This window comes from Sapajus apella, unplaced genomic scaffold, assembly GCF_009761245.1.
Source record: "Sapajus apella isolate SASKATOON/1434 unplaced genomic scaffold, GSC_monkey_1.0 scaffold108, whole genome shotgun sequence".
NCBI lineage: Eukaryota > Metazoa > Chordata > Mammalia > Primates > Cebidae > Sapajus > Sapajus apella.
In genome coordinates, this window is record NW_022437048.1 from 3,121,770 (window position 1) to 3,144,214 (window position 22,445).

At 35.5% G+C, this 22,445-nt stretch overlaps 1 protein-coding gene across 6 annotated transcripts in view; it reads right to left on the minus strand.

Annotated features, from left to right (window-relative positions):
- The window catches only part of UBA6 (ubiquitin like modifier activating enzyme 6), a 74,724-nt gene that overhangs the window by 49,352 nt on the left and 2,927 nt on the right, over window positions 1-22,445 (minus strand). For 4 of the 6 annotated variants that reach the window (XM_032259295.1, XM_032259299.1, XM_032259297.1 and 1 more), the window contains exons 2-6: window positions 20,710-20,772; window positions 6,053-6,147; window positions 5,472-5,500; window positions 2,912-3,006; window positions 2,257-2,368 (exon numbers count right to left, since the gene is read on the minus strand). In XM_032259295.1, coding sequence (XP_032115186.1) covers window positions 2,257-2,368; window positions 2,912-3,006; window positions 5,472-5,500; window positions 6,053-6,147; window positions 20,710-20,772 — 394 coding nt within the window. Of the gene's footprint in view, window positions 1-2,256; window positions 2,369-2,911; window positions 3,007-5,471; window positions 5,501-6,052; window positions 6,148-10,609; window positions 10,675-16,009; window positions 16,143-20,709; window positions 20,773-22,445 lie in introns of those variants that run through there. The other 2 variants (XM_032259300.1, XM_032259296.1) reach the window with 2 other exon arrangements.

A 22,445-nucleotide genomic window follows, 5' to 3' on the forward strand; every position in this document is an offset into this window, starting at 1 on the left:
GACAGTCTTGCTCTGTTTCCCAGGCTGGAGTACAGTGGTGTGAGCTGGGCTCATTACAACCTCTGCCTCCCAGGTTCAAGCGATTCTCCTGCCTCAGTCTCCCGAGTAACTGGTATTACAGGTGCGGTCCACTACTCACAGTGGGGTTTCGCCATGCTGGCCAGGCTGGCTTCAAACTCCTGACCTCAGGTTTTCTACCTGCCTTGGCCTCCAAAGTACTGGGATATTTTCTCTTATTTCTATGTGGTATGGTTTTGGTAATTCCTCAGGTCTATCTTTCAATTCACTAATGCTAATTCCAGCTATATCTATTGACTATCCACTGAATTTTAATTTTTAAGACTTTATGTTCATTTTCATAAGTTATATTTCGTTCTTTATCACATCTGCCTGCTCTTTTTCAACAGTCTTATTTGTATATTATATATTTAATCCCTTCTTCTGAGATTTAGTTTTGAAGATCTGTATTTTATAATCTTCCTTAAATAATTCCATTCTCTTAAATTCTTGGAGGTAGGCCAGGTCTGGTGGCTCACACCTGTAATCCCCAGCCTGGCCAACATGGTGAAACCCCACCTCTATTAAAAATACAAAAATTAGCTGGGCATGGTGGTGCATGCCTGTGATCCCAGCGACTAGGGAGACTGAGGTAGGAGAACTGCTTGAACCCAGGAGGCAGAGTTTGCAGTAAGCCCAGACTGCACGCAATGCACTCCAGCCTGGGAGACACAATGAGACTCCATCTCAAAAAAAAAAATAAAAATAAAAATAAAAAAATAAAAATAAAACTTCTTGGAGTTTTAATAGCTTGTTATATTCACTAACTCTTGGTCATACTGAACTGCTTTTTCCCATCTTGTTATTTTGTACTTTAAACTCAATGGGACTTTATATATTAGAATACACTGTAACTTAGTTGAGGGTGTATTTCTCTAGATTTGTTTAGTTTTGCTTTTGTCTGGCATTCTAGGGTATGGCCATTACAGTACTACTTTTTACATTAAGTTCTCAGTTCAGGAATTTCCAGATCACAAAAGATTATAAAGTTTAATCTCTAAACCTATGTGACAGCAGCCTATGGTTATAAATTCCCCAGGAAAACCTTTACTTTTCACCCAGAACTCAAGAGAAAACAGACAAGCTTCTTGTTCTGGTCAGACAAGATTGTTCTTGTCTACCCTTTCACTGAGGGCATAGCTCTCTGATGCTCCAGCTTTATGAAGAAGGGGAGGTCTCAATTCCATTTCTCTAATTTATGTAGTTCTGAATCTTCTGCTTCTATGTGAACATTAATTCCCAAGAATTTTGCTTACCGTGACAGGCAACTTCTGACACTGAGAGTAACAGTTCACTGGTCTTTTAGCTAACTGTTCATTTGTGGCCCCTGAGCATTTTTCTTACATTATTTGAGCTCGGATAATCATTTAAAAGGAAGTGTGTTTAGAAATGCTAGGTGTTTTACACCAGGATGAATTTTAAGTTATCTATTCCAGAATAGAAGTTTAAACTCAATTCCAAATGGGTAACAGCATAATTTACTCACAGAAAAAAAAAAAAAAATCAGGGTCAACTTAGTCATTTTTATAATACCCAAGGTCCTGGGAATTTTTTTGTTGTTACTTAAGGAATTGTTAATAGATTTTGTTGTTATTTAAGGAATTGTTACCTATAATAGATTGAACTATTGATCCATGTATTTTTACCCCCCTGTAATTATACTGCCTCCCCATGGCTTTAGGAAGAGTACTTTTTTGCTTCTTGACTGTAGGCTTGATAATATGACTTGCTTTGGCCAGCAGGATGTTAACAGACATAACAAAAACAGAGGCTTGAAATGTGCATGTGTGGCTGGACTTGACCTTCTATTTCCGCTACTACCATGAGAGCATGACATAGGTAGCTTCCTGGTCCCAGAAGAGAGGCACACAGAGCAGAACCCAAACTCTGAAGTTTAATCCAAGCTGAGTTCAGCCTAGAAACCCCAACTGATATGCAGGTGCTATAAATCAGAGTTTTGAGTAGTTTTTAATGCATATTACTGAGAAAAGAGCCAACTGATATAACTACTTGGCAGTGGTTCTTAGGTCCCTTCCTTAAAACAGAGAATTTGAAAGGTTTTATTCTAGTATCTCTTCTACCTTGAAATGCTTTTGTTCTGTTTCTCAATACACTAGGCTAAACTAGTTAAGCATATTAACACTTAACATTTTTCCTTGGAATCTGTCAGTAACATTGAATACAAAATAGAGTACTAACCTGGTATTTATCTAAAAAGGAGAGATCTGTAGTCTCATTGAAAGGAACAGAAGATGATGTGACATGAACATATGGATTCAGTTCTGCAATATGTTTAAGTACAGCTTCAGCCCTAAAAAAGTAAATAAATAAATAAATAAGCCTTTACTGTTGTTTCATTCAACATATTCAAATCTCTTAAATTTGGACACTGTAATGACATCAGAGGAACCTGACATGTTACAAAATTTCAGTGGAAACTTACCTTGTAGAAGAAAGAAACCAAGACTTACTTGTGTTTACAGATAACTACATAGTGGTGAAATGATATACTATCATATTCCACAGTAAACCACACAATCTCAAAGTGTACCCTAATAGTTCCAAGATCCAGGTTCCTTAACTTTCTTAATAATTTAGCAATACTAAAGTCGTTCTTGAATAAATTCAAAGAAATAAATTTCTAGGTAGCAGTGTAAATATCTAAAAAAATTTGACAAATACAAATAATTAAGTAAGTATATACCAATATTTATTTAGCCATAGTAGTATGGATTTATGGTGATCAATTAAATGAGTATAACTGATTGGTGTTCTAGATAAAGGAAATATTCTAAGTAAATGAGAGTTAAAAAAAAAAAAAAACCCTCAGGATAATACATCAAAATATCTTTACCTGTTTCTCTTATTAACAACATCATCTTCACTGAGAAAGAAGTTGGTTCCTAGATCCCATGCTCGGCATTTTTCTGTATCATGAATTGTAACTGCCTTCAAAAAGGAAAAAAAGTATCGGTTGAAGTCAGGAGTTCAAGGATATTCACTCTCTCTAGTACTACTGAAAATGCAGTAGAAGTATTCTTTTGTGTAACTAGATAATGAAAAGTAAGCAAAGGCTTAAGAATTAGAAAGAATATAAAATTAGATCAATATACATCTGGAAACTCCAATAAATTGATGGAAAAATTTCTTTAAACCTGAAGATAGTTTAAATAAATAAAAGTATCATGTTATAAAAATCAATGGCTGGGTGCGGTGGCTCACACCTGTAATCCTAGCACTTTGGGAGACCGAGGTGGGTGGATTGTGAGGTCAAGAGATTGAGGCCATCCTGGCAAACATGGTGAAACTCTGCCTCTACTAAAAATACAAAAATTAGCTGGGCATGGTGGTAGTCCCACCTGCTCAGGAGGCTGAGGCAGGAGAATTGCTTGAACCTGGGAGGTGGAGGTTGCAGTGAGTCGAGATCATGCCACCGCATTCCAGCCTGGGTGACAGAGCGAGACTCCATCTCAAAAATAATTAAATAAATAATCAACAAAAAAATCCAGATAACCCATATAAACAAACACTTCAAAATATTCCACATTTTAAGAAAGATAATTAACGAAGTAGAAAAAAATACTTGTAAATTGTATCACAGGCCACAAACCTTATAGAAAGAGGAACATGAATAAGGAACATACTGAAAAAGAAATATACATGATCCTTGAAAATATGTAAAGATGTATAATCTGCCCAGAAATAAAATATCTTTTCTTACTTGTTAGATTGGCATAAATCCAAAAGACTGACAACACAGTGGTGAAGGTGAGGTGAATCAGTGACTTTCATGTATTACTGATAAAAATGTAAAGTGGCTCAACCTCAATCAAAAAGAGTTTGGCAATCTCTAGCAAAAACGCATATGCATTTATCCTTTGACACAGCAATCCCACTTTTAGGATTCTATCCCAAAGACACACTGGGAGAAATACAAAAAGACATATATACAAGAGTATTAAACGTAGGACACTATTTGTAAGAGCAAAAGACTGGAAACAATCAAAATGCCTACCAATGGGGAACTGGCTATAAGATGATACATCCACACAATGTATAACCATGCAATTATTAAAAAGAGAATTAAAGACTTATTTATAAATATGGAGCAATCTCTAGGATATGCTGTAAAGAGATAGCAAGGTAAAGAAAGGCAGAGCACTTTATATGAGAAAGGTAGGAGGAGATATATATACTCACACACAAACGGATATACATGTATGTGTGTATGCATTTGCTTATCTACAAAAACAAATGAAGTATAAACCAAATATAAAAAGACAGTAATCTAATACGTGAAGAAGGAAACAAGGTAGCAAGAACCTAGACTTACCTGAAAATACTTTGTTTAATAAATCTGACTTTGAATCACATAAATCTCACATTAATAGTTAAACTAATTTTAAAAAGCAACCCTAAAAATCCAAAGCAAAATGAATACGTGGACTAAACTGTTATTGAGTCTACTATACACAGTGACTTTTAAAAGCAGTTAATTTGCCTGCCAAATCCAGGTAGGATCAAAAAAGTGTGAATTGTTTTCAATAATATATTATTATTAACAATATTGGAATTGGTATTCTAAAACTACGACATACAGGTAAAATATAATAGGATAAATGATATATATAATATACAGGATAAAGCATGTAATTTATCATTAGAAACCAACACCCTAATAATAAAAGAGATACAAATATAAAATCACATAAATAAATATCCTATGATTCAAAGGAAAAATTAGAAATTTTAGTAATATTTTATAAGCCTAAACCTGAAAATTAGAAATTTCAGTGTTTACTCATTATGAATGTTCTAGCTCTGACAACTGAAAAGACTTTGAAAACAAAGAGTGACAAAGACTGCTGGGGGCTGCCTTGTGAGAGACTCCCACAGAAACCCCAACCAGAGTCATGCCTGAATCCTGACTCACAGAAACTATGAGACAATAAATGTTGTTTAAGCTGCAAATTTTGGAGTAAACTGTTTTACAGCAACAGGTAACCTAGTAAAATGATATTAAGAATTTGTTTTTAGGTGTAAAATGATATTGCTGCTTCAAAAGATACTCTTATTTTTTAAAGAGAATACTAAAATATTTAAGGATAATACAATAAAATGTCTGAAATTTACAACAAAATAATTTGGCAGTTGGGGGCAGTAAAAAATAGGAAGGAGATATATGAAACAAATGTGCCCATGAGTTGGTAACTGAAGCTGTCTGATGGGTATGTGGGGTTTTGTTAAACTATTCTTTCTACTTTGTGTATTTATGAAATATCCATGATTTTTAAAAAAAAAAAAAGCAGAGCATTAAAGACAATTAAAACAATATTGCTGTGGTAAATATCACCATGACAAATGAGCCAAAAAAAGGCTCATAACAATTTTTCTTACAGAGGACATTTACTTACCTTAATCCCTGCAAGAACAAGATTCTTTGCTAGAAAGGCAAAAGAAAAAGGAATAGCTCAATATTGGGAATACATACTCGATATGTCTTCATAGAGCTTAGTCATGTATCTGACTGGATACTTTTAACTTTTTTTTTTTTTTTTTTTTTTTTTTTACTACTTAATACAAGCTCCTTGTCTTAAAAAAGTTACAAAATGCAGATTAAAAATGAAAAAATTAAAATGTACATAATTACAACACCCAGAGATAATCACTCCTAAAATTTCAATGTATTCTTCCAGACATGTTTTTATGAATACAGTATATGTTTGTGTGCTACTTATAATGAATTAATGGATATGGAAAATGATAATTAATGGCTATTAACATCACAAAAAGAAGCAATGAGTCATCACTGGTTCTTTACAAGAACATAACATCATCATGGAATAGTCTTGCTAAAGATCAGAAACTTAATCTGATCAACATTCTGGATCTAATATCCTTCATAGGAAATATGAGGGGAAGAAGTTAAGTTATTTAAACTACCTTACAATGCTCAAAAGTATCATACAAAATTATGAATGTAAATATTGCTTACCAATTTCCAAGCCAAGACCACCCATGCCACTTAAGAAAACATGGGACTTGGCCATCTTCTGCATTGCTGTGTCTCCAAGAACATACCTCTGTCGACTACGTGGAAAACACAATAAAAAACAATAAATTATTTCATTAAATTATATATCTCTTAAAGTTGTTTGCAAACTAAAACCCTAGGAACTCAATCCTGCCCACAGACTTGTCTGAATGATTTGTACAGTGTTTAAACATTTCTGAATTAAATGCCAAATATATGACATATTTTCAAAAATCAGATAATTTGGCACCAAAATCCATATTCCCTCAAGGCAACAGACAGATGGAGTTGAGTAGGAGTTGCCCTGTTTAGGCAGAAGGATTATGTGCTCCAGATTTGTCACAATCAATTCCTTCCTGTTGCTCTCATTTATTACCTCAGTGGCCACTATAGGCATTTGAGTTTGCCATCTCCACCTTAAAACTTTCACAATAAACGGAATTTCTGAGGGGGAAAAAAAATTGGTTCCTTCTTGGAGTTCAGATGTTATATAAAGGACCTTGTTAAGTTATGCATCCTAACAGCCACAAGATAGTATCAGGATGAGAATTTCAAAAAATACACGTTAGCAATTTAAAAGTCAGATATACTAATAAAGTCAAATGTGTTTACCTGAAAGAACAATGAGAAATTTGATGCTATCTTTGAAGATAATATAAATACCAATAAATTCTTATGAGAAACATTTTAAAGATTAGTTCGATATAAATAACAAATAATTTCAGAACACTTTGGGTTTTAAGTATTTACTTTCAGCATTAACACACACATGTTTAATGCACATTTGCTATAAAAATAAATACTTTATTTTCATTATGTTAGCTTTTCATATTCAACATACAAGCCTGAGAAGAGGTTTCTTATCTAGAGAGACAAAACTTTATAAACACAAGCTTTCTTTATTTCCTTCCCTGTTTCATACAAAATACAATAAAACCTAAACTTTTCTTTTTAAATTGGTACTCAAGACTTTCGTTTTAGAAAGTAAAAACTATCCATTTCCACATCAAATATTTATTAAAAATTTACTATGGTAAGTATGGAAATGTCTTACATAGTCTCACCACCCTTACATGTACCCAAAAATAATACACTTAAGTTTTGCCTGATTTTAAACTTTATATAGATGGAATCACTTTGAATGTCTTCTATCTTGTTTCTTTTGAATGAAATTATTGACTTATATTGATGTCTGTGACAGGTGATTAATATTCATTTATATTGTATTCTGACCCTTCTTATAAACATCTCCTCGTACACACTTAGAGTTGTTTCTCTAATACAAGCTGTCCAACCCATGGTCCACTGGCTGCACGCAGCCCAGGACAGCTTTGAATGCAGCCCAATACAAATTTATAAACTTTTGTAAAACATTATGAGATTTTTTTGCAATTTTTCTTTTAGTTCATTATCATTACTGTTAGTGGATTTTATCTGTGGTCCAAGATTATTATTATTCTTCCAATGTGGCCCAGGGAAGCAAAAAGTTTGGATACTCCTGCTCTAATGTATATCCCCAGGGAAAAAGTGCAGGATTTAAGAATATGTATATCTTCAACTTCATTAGATACTGCTTTTCCAAAGTGATGTACCAGGCTGGGTGCGGTGGCTCACGCTTGTAATCCCAGCACTTTGGGAGGCTGAGGTGGGCAGATCACTTGAGTTCAGGAGTTCAAGACCAGCCTGGGCAACACAGCAAAACTCGGTCTCTACAAAAACTACAAAAATTAGCCCAGTGTGGTGGTGTGTGCCTGCAGTAAGCCCCAGCTACTGAGATGGCTGAGGCAGGAGAATCGCTTGAGCCCGGGAGGTGGAGGTTTCAGTGTGCCAAAGATCACGCCGCTGCATTCCAGCTTGGGTGACGGGAGTGAAATCTTGTTTCAAACAAAACAAAACAATTGCTGCCCCCCCCCAAAACCCAAGTGGATATACCAATTTACCCTTCTTTCAGCAGTGTATCAAAGTCTCTGCAATTTCACATCCTGGCCATACAGTCTAGTCTTTAGAAGGGCATGCTTAAAGTGCTAGCCCTCGGCTAGCACTTGTGAACTTGGCTTTTGAAATATTTCCTACACTAATAAATCTAATTTTCTTTTTTTTCTAGTTTTCTGAAATAAAACCTATTAATATTCAGATTTTAGTTTCTAAACTAACGTTGAGTATTCCAAGTTTTGATAAGAGCACTTTATTATTTTCCAATTTTAATAATGATTCTTTTATGTGTTAATCCAAAGCATATTTTGAAATTTCTAATTTTATGGGGAATTTTTAAGTTATCTTTTATATTAACTTCCCACTTACATGCATTGTGAATAGGTATCACAACCTGTATGATTTAACTCTTCAATATTTGGGAATTTCTTTGGTCACTTTTACACACAGTTGCATGTGTTCCTGGAAAGAAAGTGGACTCTACAGCTGTTAAAGATACAAGGTTCAGCCCGGTGCAATGGCTCATGCCTGTAATTCCAGCACATTGGGAGGCCAAGGCAGGCAGATCACAAGGTCAAGAGATCAAGACTGTCCTGGCCAACAGGGTGAAATTTCGTCTCTACTAAAAATAACAAAAATTAGCTGGGTGTGATGGCATGTGCCTGTAGTTCCACCTACTCAGAAGGCTGAGCAGGAGGATCACTTGAACCTGGGAGGTGGAGGCTGTAGTAAGCAGAGATTGTACCACTGCACTCTGGCCTGGTGACAGAGCAAGACTTCGTCTCAAAAAAAGAAAAAAAAAAAAGGTTCTTTATATGTGCATTAGGTTAATTTTATAATTTTGGTTATGAAATCTGTACTTGTTTGGATTTTCTGTCTGCTTGTTCTCTTGATTACTAAAGCAACATTTCAAAAATCTCCCACTACAACCACAAATTTGTCTATTGTCATTGCTATCGCAGGACCTGAACTGAGATATTAGTTATTACATGTGCCTGGCATGTAATAACTAAGTTTTTAACTATGCACCACATGTTGTTTTAAGTGTTTTACTTGTATTAACTCATTTATTTCACACAAAAATACTACGAGATAATTTCCATTATTATTCTCATTTTTACAGATAAGAATATATAAGCACCTAGAAATTAAGTAGTTTATAAATAGTGGAGGTAAGATTCAATCCAGGCAGTCTAGCCTTAGCATCCATACTCTTAACCATTATGCCACAATGCATACAGATTAGGAAAGTCAAATCATTCCTCAAAGTTTATGAGAGAAAAAAACAACAACCAATCAGTTCCTTGACCTAATTCTTTCCTGCCCTGATTCCCACTCCCCAAAGATAACTAGTCTCAATTTTTCAGTTTTTAGTATTTATTGCCATATTTCTAAAAATGTGTATACTTTTATTTCTTGATTTTTTCCAGTTTTATATATTACCTATTAACTTCCTACTAAGAAAGATAAATGATCTTTCTGAAACAAATCTAGTCAAAACATTTTCTTGCTTAAAAAAACCCCAATGCTTTTTCTTTTAGTCACAAGGCATTCATAAACTAGTCCCTGCTTAGTTCTCCAGTCTCATCTTTTGCTTCAGGATGAATTACACCCGATTTAGATGAGACTGGGCTTTTTTGAGTTGATGTTAGAACAAGTTCAGACTTTTGTTACTACTGGTACGTAATAAAACTATTTTGCATTACAAGAAGGACAAAAATTTGGGGGTCCAGGAGCAAATGCTATGCTTTGAATCTGTTCCCCAAAGTTTGTGCGTTGGAACTTTAGTACCTGTTAGCTAGGGCCTAATGGGAGGTGTTTAGGTCATGAGGCCTCTACCTTCATGAAGTAATACCGTTATTGTAGGAATGGGTTCATTATTGTAGGAGTGGGTTACATCTAAGTAGGTTCAGCTCCCTATTTCAGCCTCCTATTCCCCTCTCATACTCTTGTCCTTCTGCCTTCCACCGTGGGATGATGCAGTAACAAGACCCTCACCAGATATGACCCCTTGATCTTGCGCTTCCTAGCCTCCAGAACTGTAAGCCAAATAAATTTCTGTTTAGTCACCAAAGGGAAAGGTACTAATTAAGTACCTTCTTTGTGCCAAGCAATATGTCAGATACTTTGTAGTTAAATGACACTTAAATGCTGTGAAGTTCACAAGGTTAATAGGTAGTAAAGACAGGATTTAAAGAGCTGAGAGTATAACTGCAAGTCCAGCATCATTACATTACAGTTGACTCTGCTACGTGACTATGTAACAGCGAATATAGCAGAAATTCCTATTAAAGATTCACCCTTTTATGAAAGAACAATATTGTTCTACAGTTTTTACTCACTAGCCTTAGTTTTATCCCCTTGGTGCCACAGAGAACTTGTCTAAATCCTTCTTTGACGTAATACCCCTCCAAACATTTGAATATGGTATTCAGGTTCTAGAGTTTTCTTTCTCTAAGCTAAACATCTCCAGTTCCTTAAACAATTCCAAGTATCACATCACTTTGAGTCTCCTTCAACACTAATCACTTTCTTCTGGACACACTTCATTATCTTCATCATGCATGCATACATTTATTAACATACCAATTTCAAGCCAGGCACTTGCTTGGGGTTCACTGTGCAGAGATCATAACAACTTCATATGGCTCCTATGAGGATTACATATTAAATAAAATACATAAACTACTAGAATGCCTGTGATATGCTACTGGGAGAGACAGACAAAAGATGAGTGGTTGCCTGGAGAAATTAAAGTTGGAGTGAGGAGAAAAAATTACAAAGGGGCACAAATAAAATGTTTGGGTGTGGCTGGGTGTGATGGCTCAGTCCTATAACCCCAGCAATTTGAGAGGCTGACGTGGGAGGATCACTTGAGACCAGGAATTTGAGACCAGCCTGGGGAATACGGTGAGACTGCATCTCTACATAAAAATGTGAAAATGAGCCAGGTGTGATGGCACATACCTGTGGTCCTACCTACTCAGGAGGCTGAGGTGGGAGGATTGCTTAAGCCTAATAGTTGAAGGTTACAGTCAGCTATGATCACGCCACTGTATCCAAGCTTGGGCAACAGGGCAAGATCCTGTCTCTAAAAAAAAAATCAGAAACATCCTATAGTTTTTACATCAAATCTTTAAGACTATGATATTCTTCATCTTTTTTTTTTCTTTTTTTTTTGAGACAGTCTTGCTCTGTTGCCCAGGCTGGAATGCAGTGGTACAGCCTTGGCTCACTGCAACCTCTGCCTCCCAGGCTCAAGCAATTCTCCTGTCTCAGCCTCCTAAGTAGCTGGGATTACAGGCACCTGCCACCATGCCTGGTTAATTTTTGTATTTTTAGTAGAGACAGGGTTTCACCATGTTGGTCAGATTGGTCTCAAACTCCTGACCTCGTGATCCACCCGCCTTGGCCTCCCAAAGTGCTGGGATTACAGGTGTTAGCCACTGTACCTGGCCAATGTTTTTCATAAGATATAAAATATTATTCCTATTTACATATGAGAAACTTGTGTAAAAGAAAGATTAAATAACTAGCTCCAGGTCACATAAAGGTCAGGATTTGGATATGAACTCTTACATCTGTCTCCAAAGGCCATGTTAATTCCACTGTACCAATGTTTCTCTAACAAGTAGATATTTGCTGAACATCTACCTGTTTTACATGTAAAGTACGTAGCTGTATGCATTTAAAAATGAAGGTCTTGAACTTGGAAGGAGAAATCTGAAGAGAGACTCAAATATCACTAACACAAAGAGAGCTAAAATCATGGGAATAAATGATGTGAACTAGAATATGAACTAAGAAAAATCTTCATTTAACTCCCACTTATAAATGAGAACACGTGGTATTTGGTTTTCTGTTCCTGCATTAGCTTGCTAAGGACAATGGCCTCCAGCTCTATCCATGTCCCTGCAAAGGACATGATGTCATTCTTTAAATGATAAGTACAACAAACCCCATGACACAAGTTTACATATATAACAAGCCTATACTTGTACCCCTGAATTTAACAGTTGAAAAAGAAAAAGAACAATCCTAAGGTTGGAACCTGGCATTTATGATGCAGGAAAATAAAGGAGAATTTAAGAAAAAAATCTGAGAAAGAAGAGTCGTAATAGTAGAAGCAAATTCAAAAAGACTGATATTCTGGAAGCGAGAGGAAAGAGTTTCTTCCAGGATTACATTAGAATAAAAGGTTTAGATGCTATTACAATAGTATTACATCTAAAGATCTAGGAATGCCCTGATTCTGCTTTGATATTAACCCTTCCTTCATACAGTGATCTCTACACAGGAAATTATATGCAAGAAACAACAGAAATAGATAAAAATGCCATTTTATTATCATTTGAATCAGTCTTAATCACACTCAGTGTGATTTTAATAAAAGTAGCTAGAAAACCAAGCCTGGAGTCCTAAATTGGGACTCGTTCATTTCTTCAGATACATCTTGTTATCAGCAGGCTCAGGCACATCTTCAGAGAAAAAGAAAGAAATGGCCAGAGAATAGGCTCAAGTCTAATTAACCTAACAATAAAGACCAAAAATAGAGAAAGAGAGAACTCAGAATATCATCAGAGGCAGTCAAAAATGAGAGAGAATGCAGAATACCATCAGAGGCAATCCAAAATAAAACCCCTTTGAGAGAGAGAGAGATACTCAGAATACCATCAGAGGCAGTCCAAAATAAAACCCCTCGGAGATTCTGAGAAAAAATTTAGATTCTGTTGATGAGTAAATTACAAGGTGGCTTAAGATTGAGTAGTAATAAGGAAAGAAAATAAAATTTTTCTTCAGAAAGATGCTTTGTTCAACTAGGTACTAAAATTGCTCTAAAAGATATTTCCTACTAAAATGTATATGCACAAATATTAAAAACGTATTAGTTGATATTTAAGATTTGTAGATTTTTAGAAGGTTTAGTTTTGTAGGGCATGGTGGTGCGTGCCTGTAATTCCAGCTACTCAGGAGGCTGAGGCAGGAGAATTGCCTGAACCCAGGAGGCAGAGGTTGCTGTGAGCTGAGATCGCGCCATTGCACTCCAGCCTGGGTAACAAGAGCGAAACTCTCTGTCTCAAAAAAAAAAAGGAAAATCTAATTGTTTAGAAGTAAAATTACAACCTAAGACACAGTCATTTATGTCTGGAAAAAACCTGTGTACCTAGAGGATACTAACTAAATTTCAATAATAGCATCTAGGAAAACATAAACAACAGTTGATATTAACTAGATTTCAATTATACATAGTCCCTGACTTAGGATGGTCTAACTTAACGATTTTTCAACTCTACGATGGTACAAAAGTAATTCACATTCCATAGAAACGATGCTTTGAGTAACCACATAACCATTCTGATTTTTACTTTCAGTACAATATTCAATAAATTGTATGAGATATTCAACACTTCATTATAAAATAGGCTTGTGCTTTTTCCTAACTTGTAAGCGTTCCAAGAATATCTAAGGTAGGCTAAGCTAAGATATAGTGTTTAGGTTAGGCATACTATATGCATTTTCAACTTAACAATATTATCAACTTATGGGTTTATCAGGATGTAACTTCATTTTAAATCAAGGAGCATCTGTATAGTATATAAGTATCTCGGAGGAAATAAACAACATTTAAAGGATCGACTTTACGTATCTCAACATGTATGATCCCAGAAAATTAAACTTCTTTAACTTTCAGGAAAAATGAATTTACATGTATCTGGGCTGTTATAATATACTCATTTGCTCAAAATGCCCCAATTCCTGAGAAAAGAGAAATGTTTGTTTTTCTATCTAACTTTTTCAGCTGTCAGAATTTTCCAGATATAAAGGATGATCTTACTGTAGCAGCTTCATGTCAGAATTCAGAAGTCAGGGAATGTTGTACCTTGCCGGTAATACTGGTTTTTGCCTAAAGATAGAATGTGTAAATGCCTTCTTAATATCATCACTATCTTCTATCCTTAGTAACATATGCACCTTTTTCAGACTTTTTTGTCATATCCTTAGTTTTGATTCCCATGCAGCCACTGAACTGCCAACTACCTAAGCAACATCTGGTCTTAGGTTCTGAACTACAAGCCAATCTGAACACACTGTCTTGCCTAGTCATTCAATAATCATTTAATGATTATCTTCTAAGACTCAGATACTGTCTGTGACTTAGAAAAGCTCGTGGTCGGACAGAGTTGACATGCATGTGAAAAAATACTATGGGATGATGTGCTTAGTTAATAGCAATAAAAATAAGGTGCTTTAGGGCTCAGCAGAAAAGATGAGAAGTAACTCAGGCAAGATGTCACAGAGCAGACATAGGAGTGAGTTCTTAAAGGACCATAAGAAGGTATTTTTGAGGCACAAAAGAGCACCACAGGAAAAGACAATTGAGGTAAAAAAGTATGAACTGCAATGACCTTTCTTATCTTTGGTAAAAAAGTAGTCTAGTATAGCCACTGTATTCAGAGGGAAAGGCAGGTTGGGGGCCTTCAATAAATGGTGCTGGAAAAACTAGATTACCAAATGCAAAAGAATAAATTAGACCCTTATCTCATATAAAATAATCAAATCAAAATGAATCAAAGACTTAAATGTAAGATCTGCAACTATAAAACTCCTAGAAGAAAACGGGAAAAAGGCTTCATAACACTGGTGCTGGCACAGATTTCCTGGATAACACCAAAGGCACACATAACAAAAGCAAAAATTGGCAAGTGGGACTATATGAAACTAGAAACCAGCAAAGGAAACAATCAACAAACTGAAAAGGCAACCTACAGAATGAGAAAAAGTATTTGTAAACCATATTTGTGATAAGGGGTTAATAATATTCAAAGGAATGCCTATAGCTCAATACCAAAAAACCCCCAACTAACCCAATTTTTAGAAATGGAGAGTTTGAATAGATGTTTCTCCAAAAACATGCACATAGCCAACAGGTATATGAAAAGGTGCTCAACATCATTGATCATTAAGAAAATACAAACCAAAACCACAATGAGAGATTAACTCACACATGATGGATGACCATTACAAAATAAAACAAAACATAACAAGTATTGCCAAGAATGTGGAGAAATTGGAGGTTTTGTGCACTGTTGGTAGAAATGTAGAATGGTGCAGTTGCTATGGAAAACAGGGTGAAGCTTCCTTGAAACTTAAAAAATAGAATTACCATATAATCCAGCAATTCCATTTTGGGTATTTATCCAAAAGAATTAGAAACAAGATCTTGACAAAATATTTGCTACATAGATCTGTTGTATAACAATGTACACAGAGTTAACAATACAGTTGACCCTTGAACAACATGAGTTTCAAATGCACGAGTCCATTTATACGCAGATTTTTTTCAATAAATACACTGAAAATTTTTTTGAACACTTGTGACAACTTGAAAAAACTCATAACTTGGACTCTGTAGCCTAGAAATATCAAAAAATTAAGAAAAAGTATGTCATGAATGCATGAAATCTGTGTACATATTAGTCTATCATTTACTACCATAAAATATATGCAATTTATAAAAAGTTAAAATTTATCAAAACTTATACATACACTTACAGACCATACATGTTGCCATTTGCAGTTAAGAGGAATGTAAACAGAAGTACATAAAGATGCAGTATTCAGTATTAAGATGCAGTATTAAGTGCATAAAATTCACTGTAGTACATACTGCATTATTGTAATAATTGTGTAGCTACTTCCAGTTGCTATTGTGGTGAGCTTAAGTGATGTATCTGGGCAAAGTGCGTGTGACTCTACTCATCTTTGCCTGAGCAGCTCCTCTCTCTAGTACATTGAATATCACAGGAAAAAGTGATCTCTTGAGGTTCTTGTGTATTTTTTCATCATGTTTAGTGTGCAATACTGTAAATTTTGAATAACATTGTGGGACCCATATAAAGTGCCACCAGTAATGTTGCAAGTACTCCCAAGAAGCTGAAAAAAGTCATGACATTATAATAAAAAGTTGAACTGCTTGATATGTACTGTAGACAAAGGTCTGCAGCTATAGCTGTGGTTGTCCGTGATTTCAAGATAAAATGAATCCAGTAGAAGGACCATTGTAAAAAAAATGAAAAGCCGCCAGGCATGGTGGCTCACACCTGTAATCCCCACACTTTGGGAGACAGAGGCAGGTGGATCACCTGAGGTCGGGAGTTCGAGACCAGCCTGACCAACGTGGAGAAACCACACCTCTACTAAAAAAAAAAAAAAAATACAAAATTAGCTAGATGTGGTGGCACATGCCTGCAGTCCCAGCTACTCGGGAGGCTGAGGCAGGAGAATTGCTTGAACCTGAAAGGCAGAGGCTATGGTGAGCTGAGATTGTGTCACTGCCCTCTACCCTGTGCAACAACAGTGAAACTTCACCTCAAAAAAAAAAAAAAAATAAAGAAAGAAAAAGAAAAAAAGAAAAACCATCATTGTAACCACAACAGCAAGTGTGAAAACCCTGCACTTTTTGTGAAAGACCTTTTTATCGTGTAATGAAAATGCAGTACTGATAAGGGTGCAGGACTTCTGAAAGAAAGGCATACCTATAGATTCTAACATGATTTGAGAAAAAGTGAAGTCATTGTAAGAACACTTAAAGCAAAAACAAGGTAAAGGATATAAAGCCGTAGAATTTTTTCCATAGGTTAGTGGGGTGGGTGGTGTTTGGTTACATGAGTAAGTTCTTGGTGATTTGTGTGGTTTTGGTGCACCCATCACCTGAGCAGTAAAGCTGTAGAATTTAATGCCAGCAAAAGATAGTTTGATAATTTTAGAAAGAGGTTTGGCATAAAAAAAAAAAGTCAGACACAACAGGAGAAGCAGCTTCTGCCAATCAAGCGGCAGCAAAGAGTTTCTAGATGTCCTAAAGAAAATAGCTGAAAAGAAAGGATATCTACCTAAATAGGTTTTTAATGTAGAAGAAAGTGCCCTATTCTGAAAAAAACTGCTACAAAGGACATTTATTAGTAAGGAAGAGAAGCACCAGGATTTAAGGCAGAAATGTAGTTAACTCTACTGTTTTGTGCAAATGCATTCAAGTTTATGGTCAGGACTGCCATACATGTAAAGTTGATAACTCCCGAGCATTGTAAGATAAACACCAGCTGCCAGTCCTCCGGCTACATAAGAAGCAGGCATGGACAAGAACCCTTTTCCTGTATTGGTTCCATTGATGCTTTGTCTCTGAGGTGAGAAGTACCTTGCCAGTAAGAACTTTGAAAGTTCCTTTGCTACTGTACAATACACCTGGTCACCCAGAACTCCTTAAGTTCAACAATGAAGGTGCTGAAGTGGTCTACTTGCTTCAAAACACAACATCTCAAATTCAGCTTCTAGATCAGGGCATCATAAAGGACCTTTAAGGCTCATCACACACAGTGCTCTATGGAAAGGACTGTCAATGCTATGGAAGAGAACCTCAAAAGAGAGAACATTGTTAAAGTCTGGAAGATTATACCATTGAAGAGGCTATCGTTGTTACTGACATTAGACAATCCTACAGAAGGGTTCCAATGATTCAAGACTGCGTTGATTTCTTGAATGACATGGACCCTACTACAACAAAAAGAAACTAAAGAAAATGACAGGAGGATCAGTTCTGTATAGAATACTATAGATATAATTACTGTGTGACTTTTTTGCTTTCTCATTTCTAGAAACATTTTGCCTCCATCTCTTGTGATTCTACCATCCTTAAGATGACAAGAGCAACTTCTCCCCTTCCTCCTCCTCAGCCTATTCAACATGAGGACAACAAAGATGATCCAGTTCCACCTAAAGAATAGTAAATATATTTTCTCTTCCTTATGATTTTCTTAACATTTTCTTTCCTCTAGCTTACTTTATTGTAAGAACACCAACTATATATAGTGTATATAATATATAAAAAATGTGTTAATTGTTTATTTACATTATCACTAAAGTTTCCAATCAATAGTAGGCTATTAGTAGTTATGTTTTGGGAGTCAAAAGTCGTATGTGGATTTTTGACTACACAAAAGGTAGGGGGTAGGAGAGATGACACTCCTAACTCATTCCTTGTTCAAGTGTCAGCTATACTATACTACACACTTAAAAACTTGTTAGTAGGGTAGAGTTCATGTTATCTGTTTTTATTACAATAATAACTTTTTAAAAGGTAAGTTTGGGTCATGTTCAAAATGACTCTGTAAGCTATAGTATTTGGACTTGTACTATGAGACAAAATGGTCGGAACTGCGGCTGTGTGAAAGCGGATGAAGAGAAAAGAGAACTTTTGGAATTTATCTTTATCTTACCCTACCTTCATCAAGCTTACTGCTGAAATCTATCTCCCTGAGATGTTAAGAGGTTAAGGATCTTCATTTCATGCCTTGTCCCTAAAATAAACATTGTCCAAAGTCCTAGGTCTAATACTCGTTTCTATAAGCAATAGATACAGATTTAAAAAAAAGAAAAAATACGAAACTTCCAAATCTTCAGATTCAGTCACTATAATAATAAAAAACCCTCAAACATGTAAGTTAATTTTTAAAATCCAAGAAAATAACAGCTAGTTTTTATGTGAAAATCTCACATTTTGGCCTTTGTAATATACATGTCTATGTATTTTACTAAGAAAACCTATATGTAGTCAGTAACTCTTTTAGTATTCACTAATAATTCATTCTTTTAGTACCCACATAAATTTCTCACTTTATCATTTATTGATTCTTACCCTCACTACAACAAATTCTTAAGATATTAGAACTTAAATATGCATACTGGTAAACAACTGGATATTTGCAATAAGTTATGCATACAAAGTGCAAACAACTACACCAAAAATTATTTTCCGTCAAGCAAAAGAAAATGGCTTACCTCTAATAATAACAGCTAAACTGCTATATTCTATAACTCTCAGTCAAGCAAACTGCAGCCTACTTACATAGCATTGTAAACAGAAAGTTTAGTCCCTGGGCTACTGAAAATTATGCTTATTTGCTTATTAATCAGCATTACAGGGTTGGAGGGACATTTAAAAAGCTTCATGAGGATTAAGCTAAGTCATGAATAAAATTAGTCAATACTATCTCAAAGAAGTGCCATTTGTTATCCTAAGAAAAACAAGACCAAAAGGACATTAAGAATATAATTATAGATTAAGAGTCCCAAATTACGAGTCCCACTCTCCCTTTTTGCGTACCCTCTTCAAGCCACACTGACCTGCTTGCTGTTCTGCAAAGCAAGCTTGCTCTCATTTCAGAGTTTTTATGCTATTTCTTCTGCTTAGAATGTTACTTCTTAAAATCTCAGAATAGTTGACTTCTTATCACTTAAGCCTCTATTAAAATAGTGTCACAAATATCACACACATCATTCCTGATAACCCTATCAATAAAATGGGTACTGTTATCCTTAAGTCACTGCCTAACTCATTAACCTGTCATAGTTTCTTCAAATCACTTACCATTAACTATTTGTCTGCTGCTCCTACCAAAAAATGTACAGTTAAAAACTCACTACTGTATTCCAAATACCTAAAATAGTACCAGGCATTAAATAATAATAGATAATCCTGTGCTACACACTGGTTTAAGTGCATTACATGTACTATTTCAGTTACCCTTACGACAACTTAAGGTAACTTCTAACCCATATTTTATAATCAGGAAACCATCTGTAAAATAATTTTCACATAAACAAGATGGTTAGTCTTTTATCTCTCTTCCCAAGCATATAGTACAAAACAGGAGTTGGCATCAACTTGCCAGATGGTATGTATTAGCTCCTAATAAAGTGCCCATTACTGACTCTGCATCTTTTTCTTTACTTTAAAAAGTATTCAAATGTCATGAAAAAGTATAGTTTAAAAAGTCTCATCAAACTCCATTCAAATCACAACTATTCAATCATATGATACTTTCTTTAATTACTAAAAAAGTTTTCCAATTTCCTGAAAAATTATAGTTTAAAAAGTCCCACTGGCCAGATGCGGTGGCTCAAGCATATAATCCCAGCACTTTGGCAGGCCGAGGCATGTGGATCACAAGGTCAGGAATTCAAGACCAGCCTGGCCCACATGGTGAAACCCCATCTCTACTAAAAATAAAAAAAATTAACCAGGTGTGCTGGCAGGTGCCTGTAATCACAGCTACTGGGGAGGCTGAGGCAGGGAACTGCTTGAAGCCGGCAGGTGGAGACTGCAGTGAGCCGAGATCACACGACTGCACTCCAGCCCGAGTGAAAGAGATTACTTCACAAAAAAAAAAAAAGGTCCTATCAAATTCCATTCAAATCACAACTCTTAAATCACACAATACTTCTCCACTGTCTATAAATCACATAACAGGAAATATTTTAATGAGATTACAATGAAGTAATCATATTCTCCAGATGTTACTGTATGACTAAATTGAAATATTGTTCTTCATGAACTCCTGTACTATCAAGAACTTAAATATGTATTACTTTCCAAATATGAGAGGTTTATTTTGCAAATGACCGCAAAATCCTTCTTAGCCCTATCACCTAAACCTAAAACAACGGAGATTTAAACATTATAAAAATGTAGGTTAAAAAAAAATCACAGAAACCCTAATTTTAACTTGAGAGGAACTCTTTATATATATATAAAATTCTGCATAGGCCAAATGGTATCTTCAAATAGACTACTTGATTATTTGAGAACAATTAACAAGAAAAATAAGTTTCAGTTTCCCTGAGATTCTTACCTGTATAATGCATCATCGATCTCCACAGATGCTGCTGACATAATGGGCAAATTTTTATTTGTGCTGGAAAAAAAAACATGGTTATTAAATATTCACATTTTATAATGTAATATTTGATTATTTGTGGGATCAGATTCACCAGTTACTAAAAGTTTTCACAAATCAAACATGTATTTTATTATCTACCACTTTACTTATATATTTTTAAATGGCCTGAATTTAAATTCTGATTGCTTGTTCTATCCTGTGTGGATTTTAATATTACAGAGCTCATCATCTTTTATTCTCAGATATCAGGTTTGTTTTATCACTGGTATATCTATCTATCTATCTATCTATCTATATATATATATATATATATATATATACACACACACACACACACACACATACGTTTTTTCTTTTTTGAAAAGAAAAAACATTCTGTCACTCAGACTGGAGTGCAGTGGCGTCATCTCAGCTTACTGCAACCTCCATGCTCCCGGGTTCAAGTGATTCTTGTGCCTCAGCCTCCTGAGTAGGTGGGACTACAGGTGCACACCAAGTCCAACTAAATTTGTAATTTTAGTAGACACAAGGTTTCACCATGTTGTCCAGGCTGGTCTCGAACTCCTGACCTCAAGTGATCCACCTGCCTCAGCCTCCCAAAGTGCTGGGATTACAGGTGTGAGCCACTGTGCCTGGCCATTTGGTACATATATTCTAATAGATCTGTATTTCAGCTCTCTTTAGATAAACTCATTCAATCCTGTGGATAAATGTATATTGATTATATCTAAACTTATTTCTCCACATGTGATTGATCTTTCCTCTGAACTCCAGATTGTATACAATTGCCAAAACAATGAACCATTCTGATGTCTTAACTGGTATCACAAACATAACAAATTTCAAAGAGAATTCAATTACCCCTGCTTAGTCCATTCTTCCCATCTTTCTTAACTCATTTTCCGGGACCATCATTTACTCGGTTGGGCCAGAAATCTAGGGTTCTTCTTGCTTAAATCATTCCCCTACTTTCTCCATCTGAGTCCAGTTAGCTCTACCTTCAAGAGATCTCAAATCTGATCACTTCTTCCTACTTCAATCAGTACAATCTCAAGCCAAACCATCATCACATTTCACCTGAGCTATTTCAAAGCCCTCCTAACTAGTCTCCTTATTTCCACTATTGCCCTTCCCCTTTGTTCTCCATAAAACAGTCTAAATATCTTAAAATGCGGTCAGAAATTATCCCCCAATTTTGGACTACCCTTCAGTGGATTTCCTTTACTTTTTTTCTTTTTTTTTTTTGTCACCCGAGCTGGACTGCAATGCTGTGATCTTGGCTTACTGCAACCTCCGCCTCCCAGGTTCAATCGATTCTCCTGTCTCAGCCTCCTGAGTAGCTGGAATTACAAGCAAGTGCTACCATGCCCAGCTAATTTTTTTGTATTTTTAGTAGAGATGGGGGTTTAACACCTCAAGGGGCAATGTGTCCTGTCTCCCAACTACTTCTTCAATTTCAACTCCCACCCCTCTCCCTTTTTGCTTACTATTGTCAAGCCACACTGACTTGCTTGCTGTTCTGCAAGAAGCCAAGCTTGCAAGCTTGCTCTCATTTCAGTTTTTACACTATTTCTTCTACTTAGAATGTTCTTTCTTAAAATCTCAGAATAGTTAACTTATCACCCAAGCCTTTATTAAAATAGTGTAACAAATATCAATCACGTACATCATTCCTGATCACCTATCAA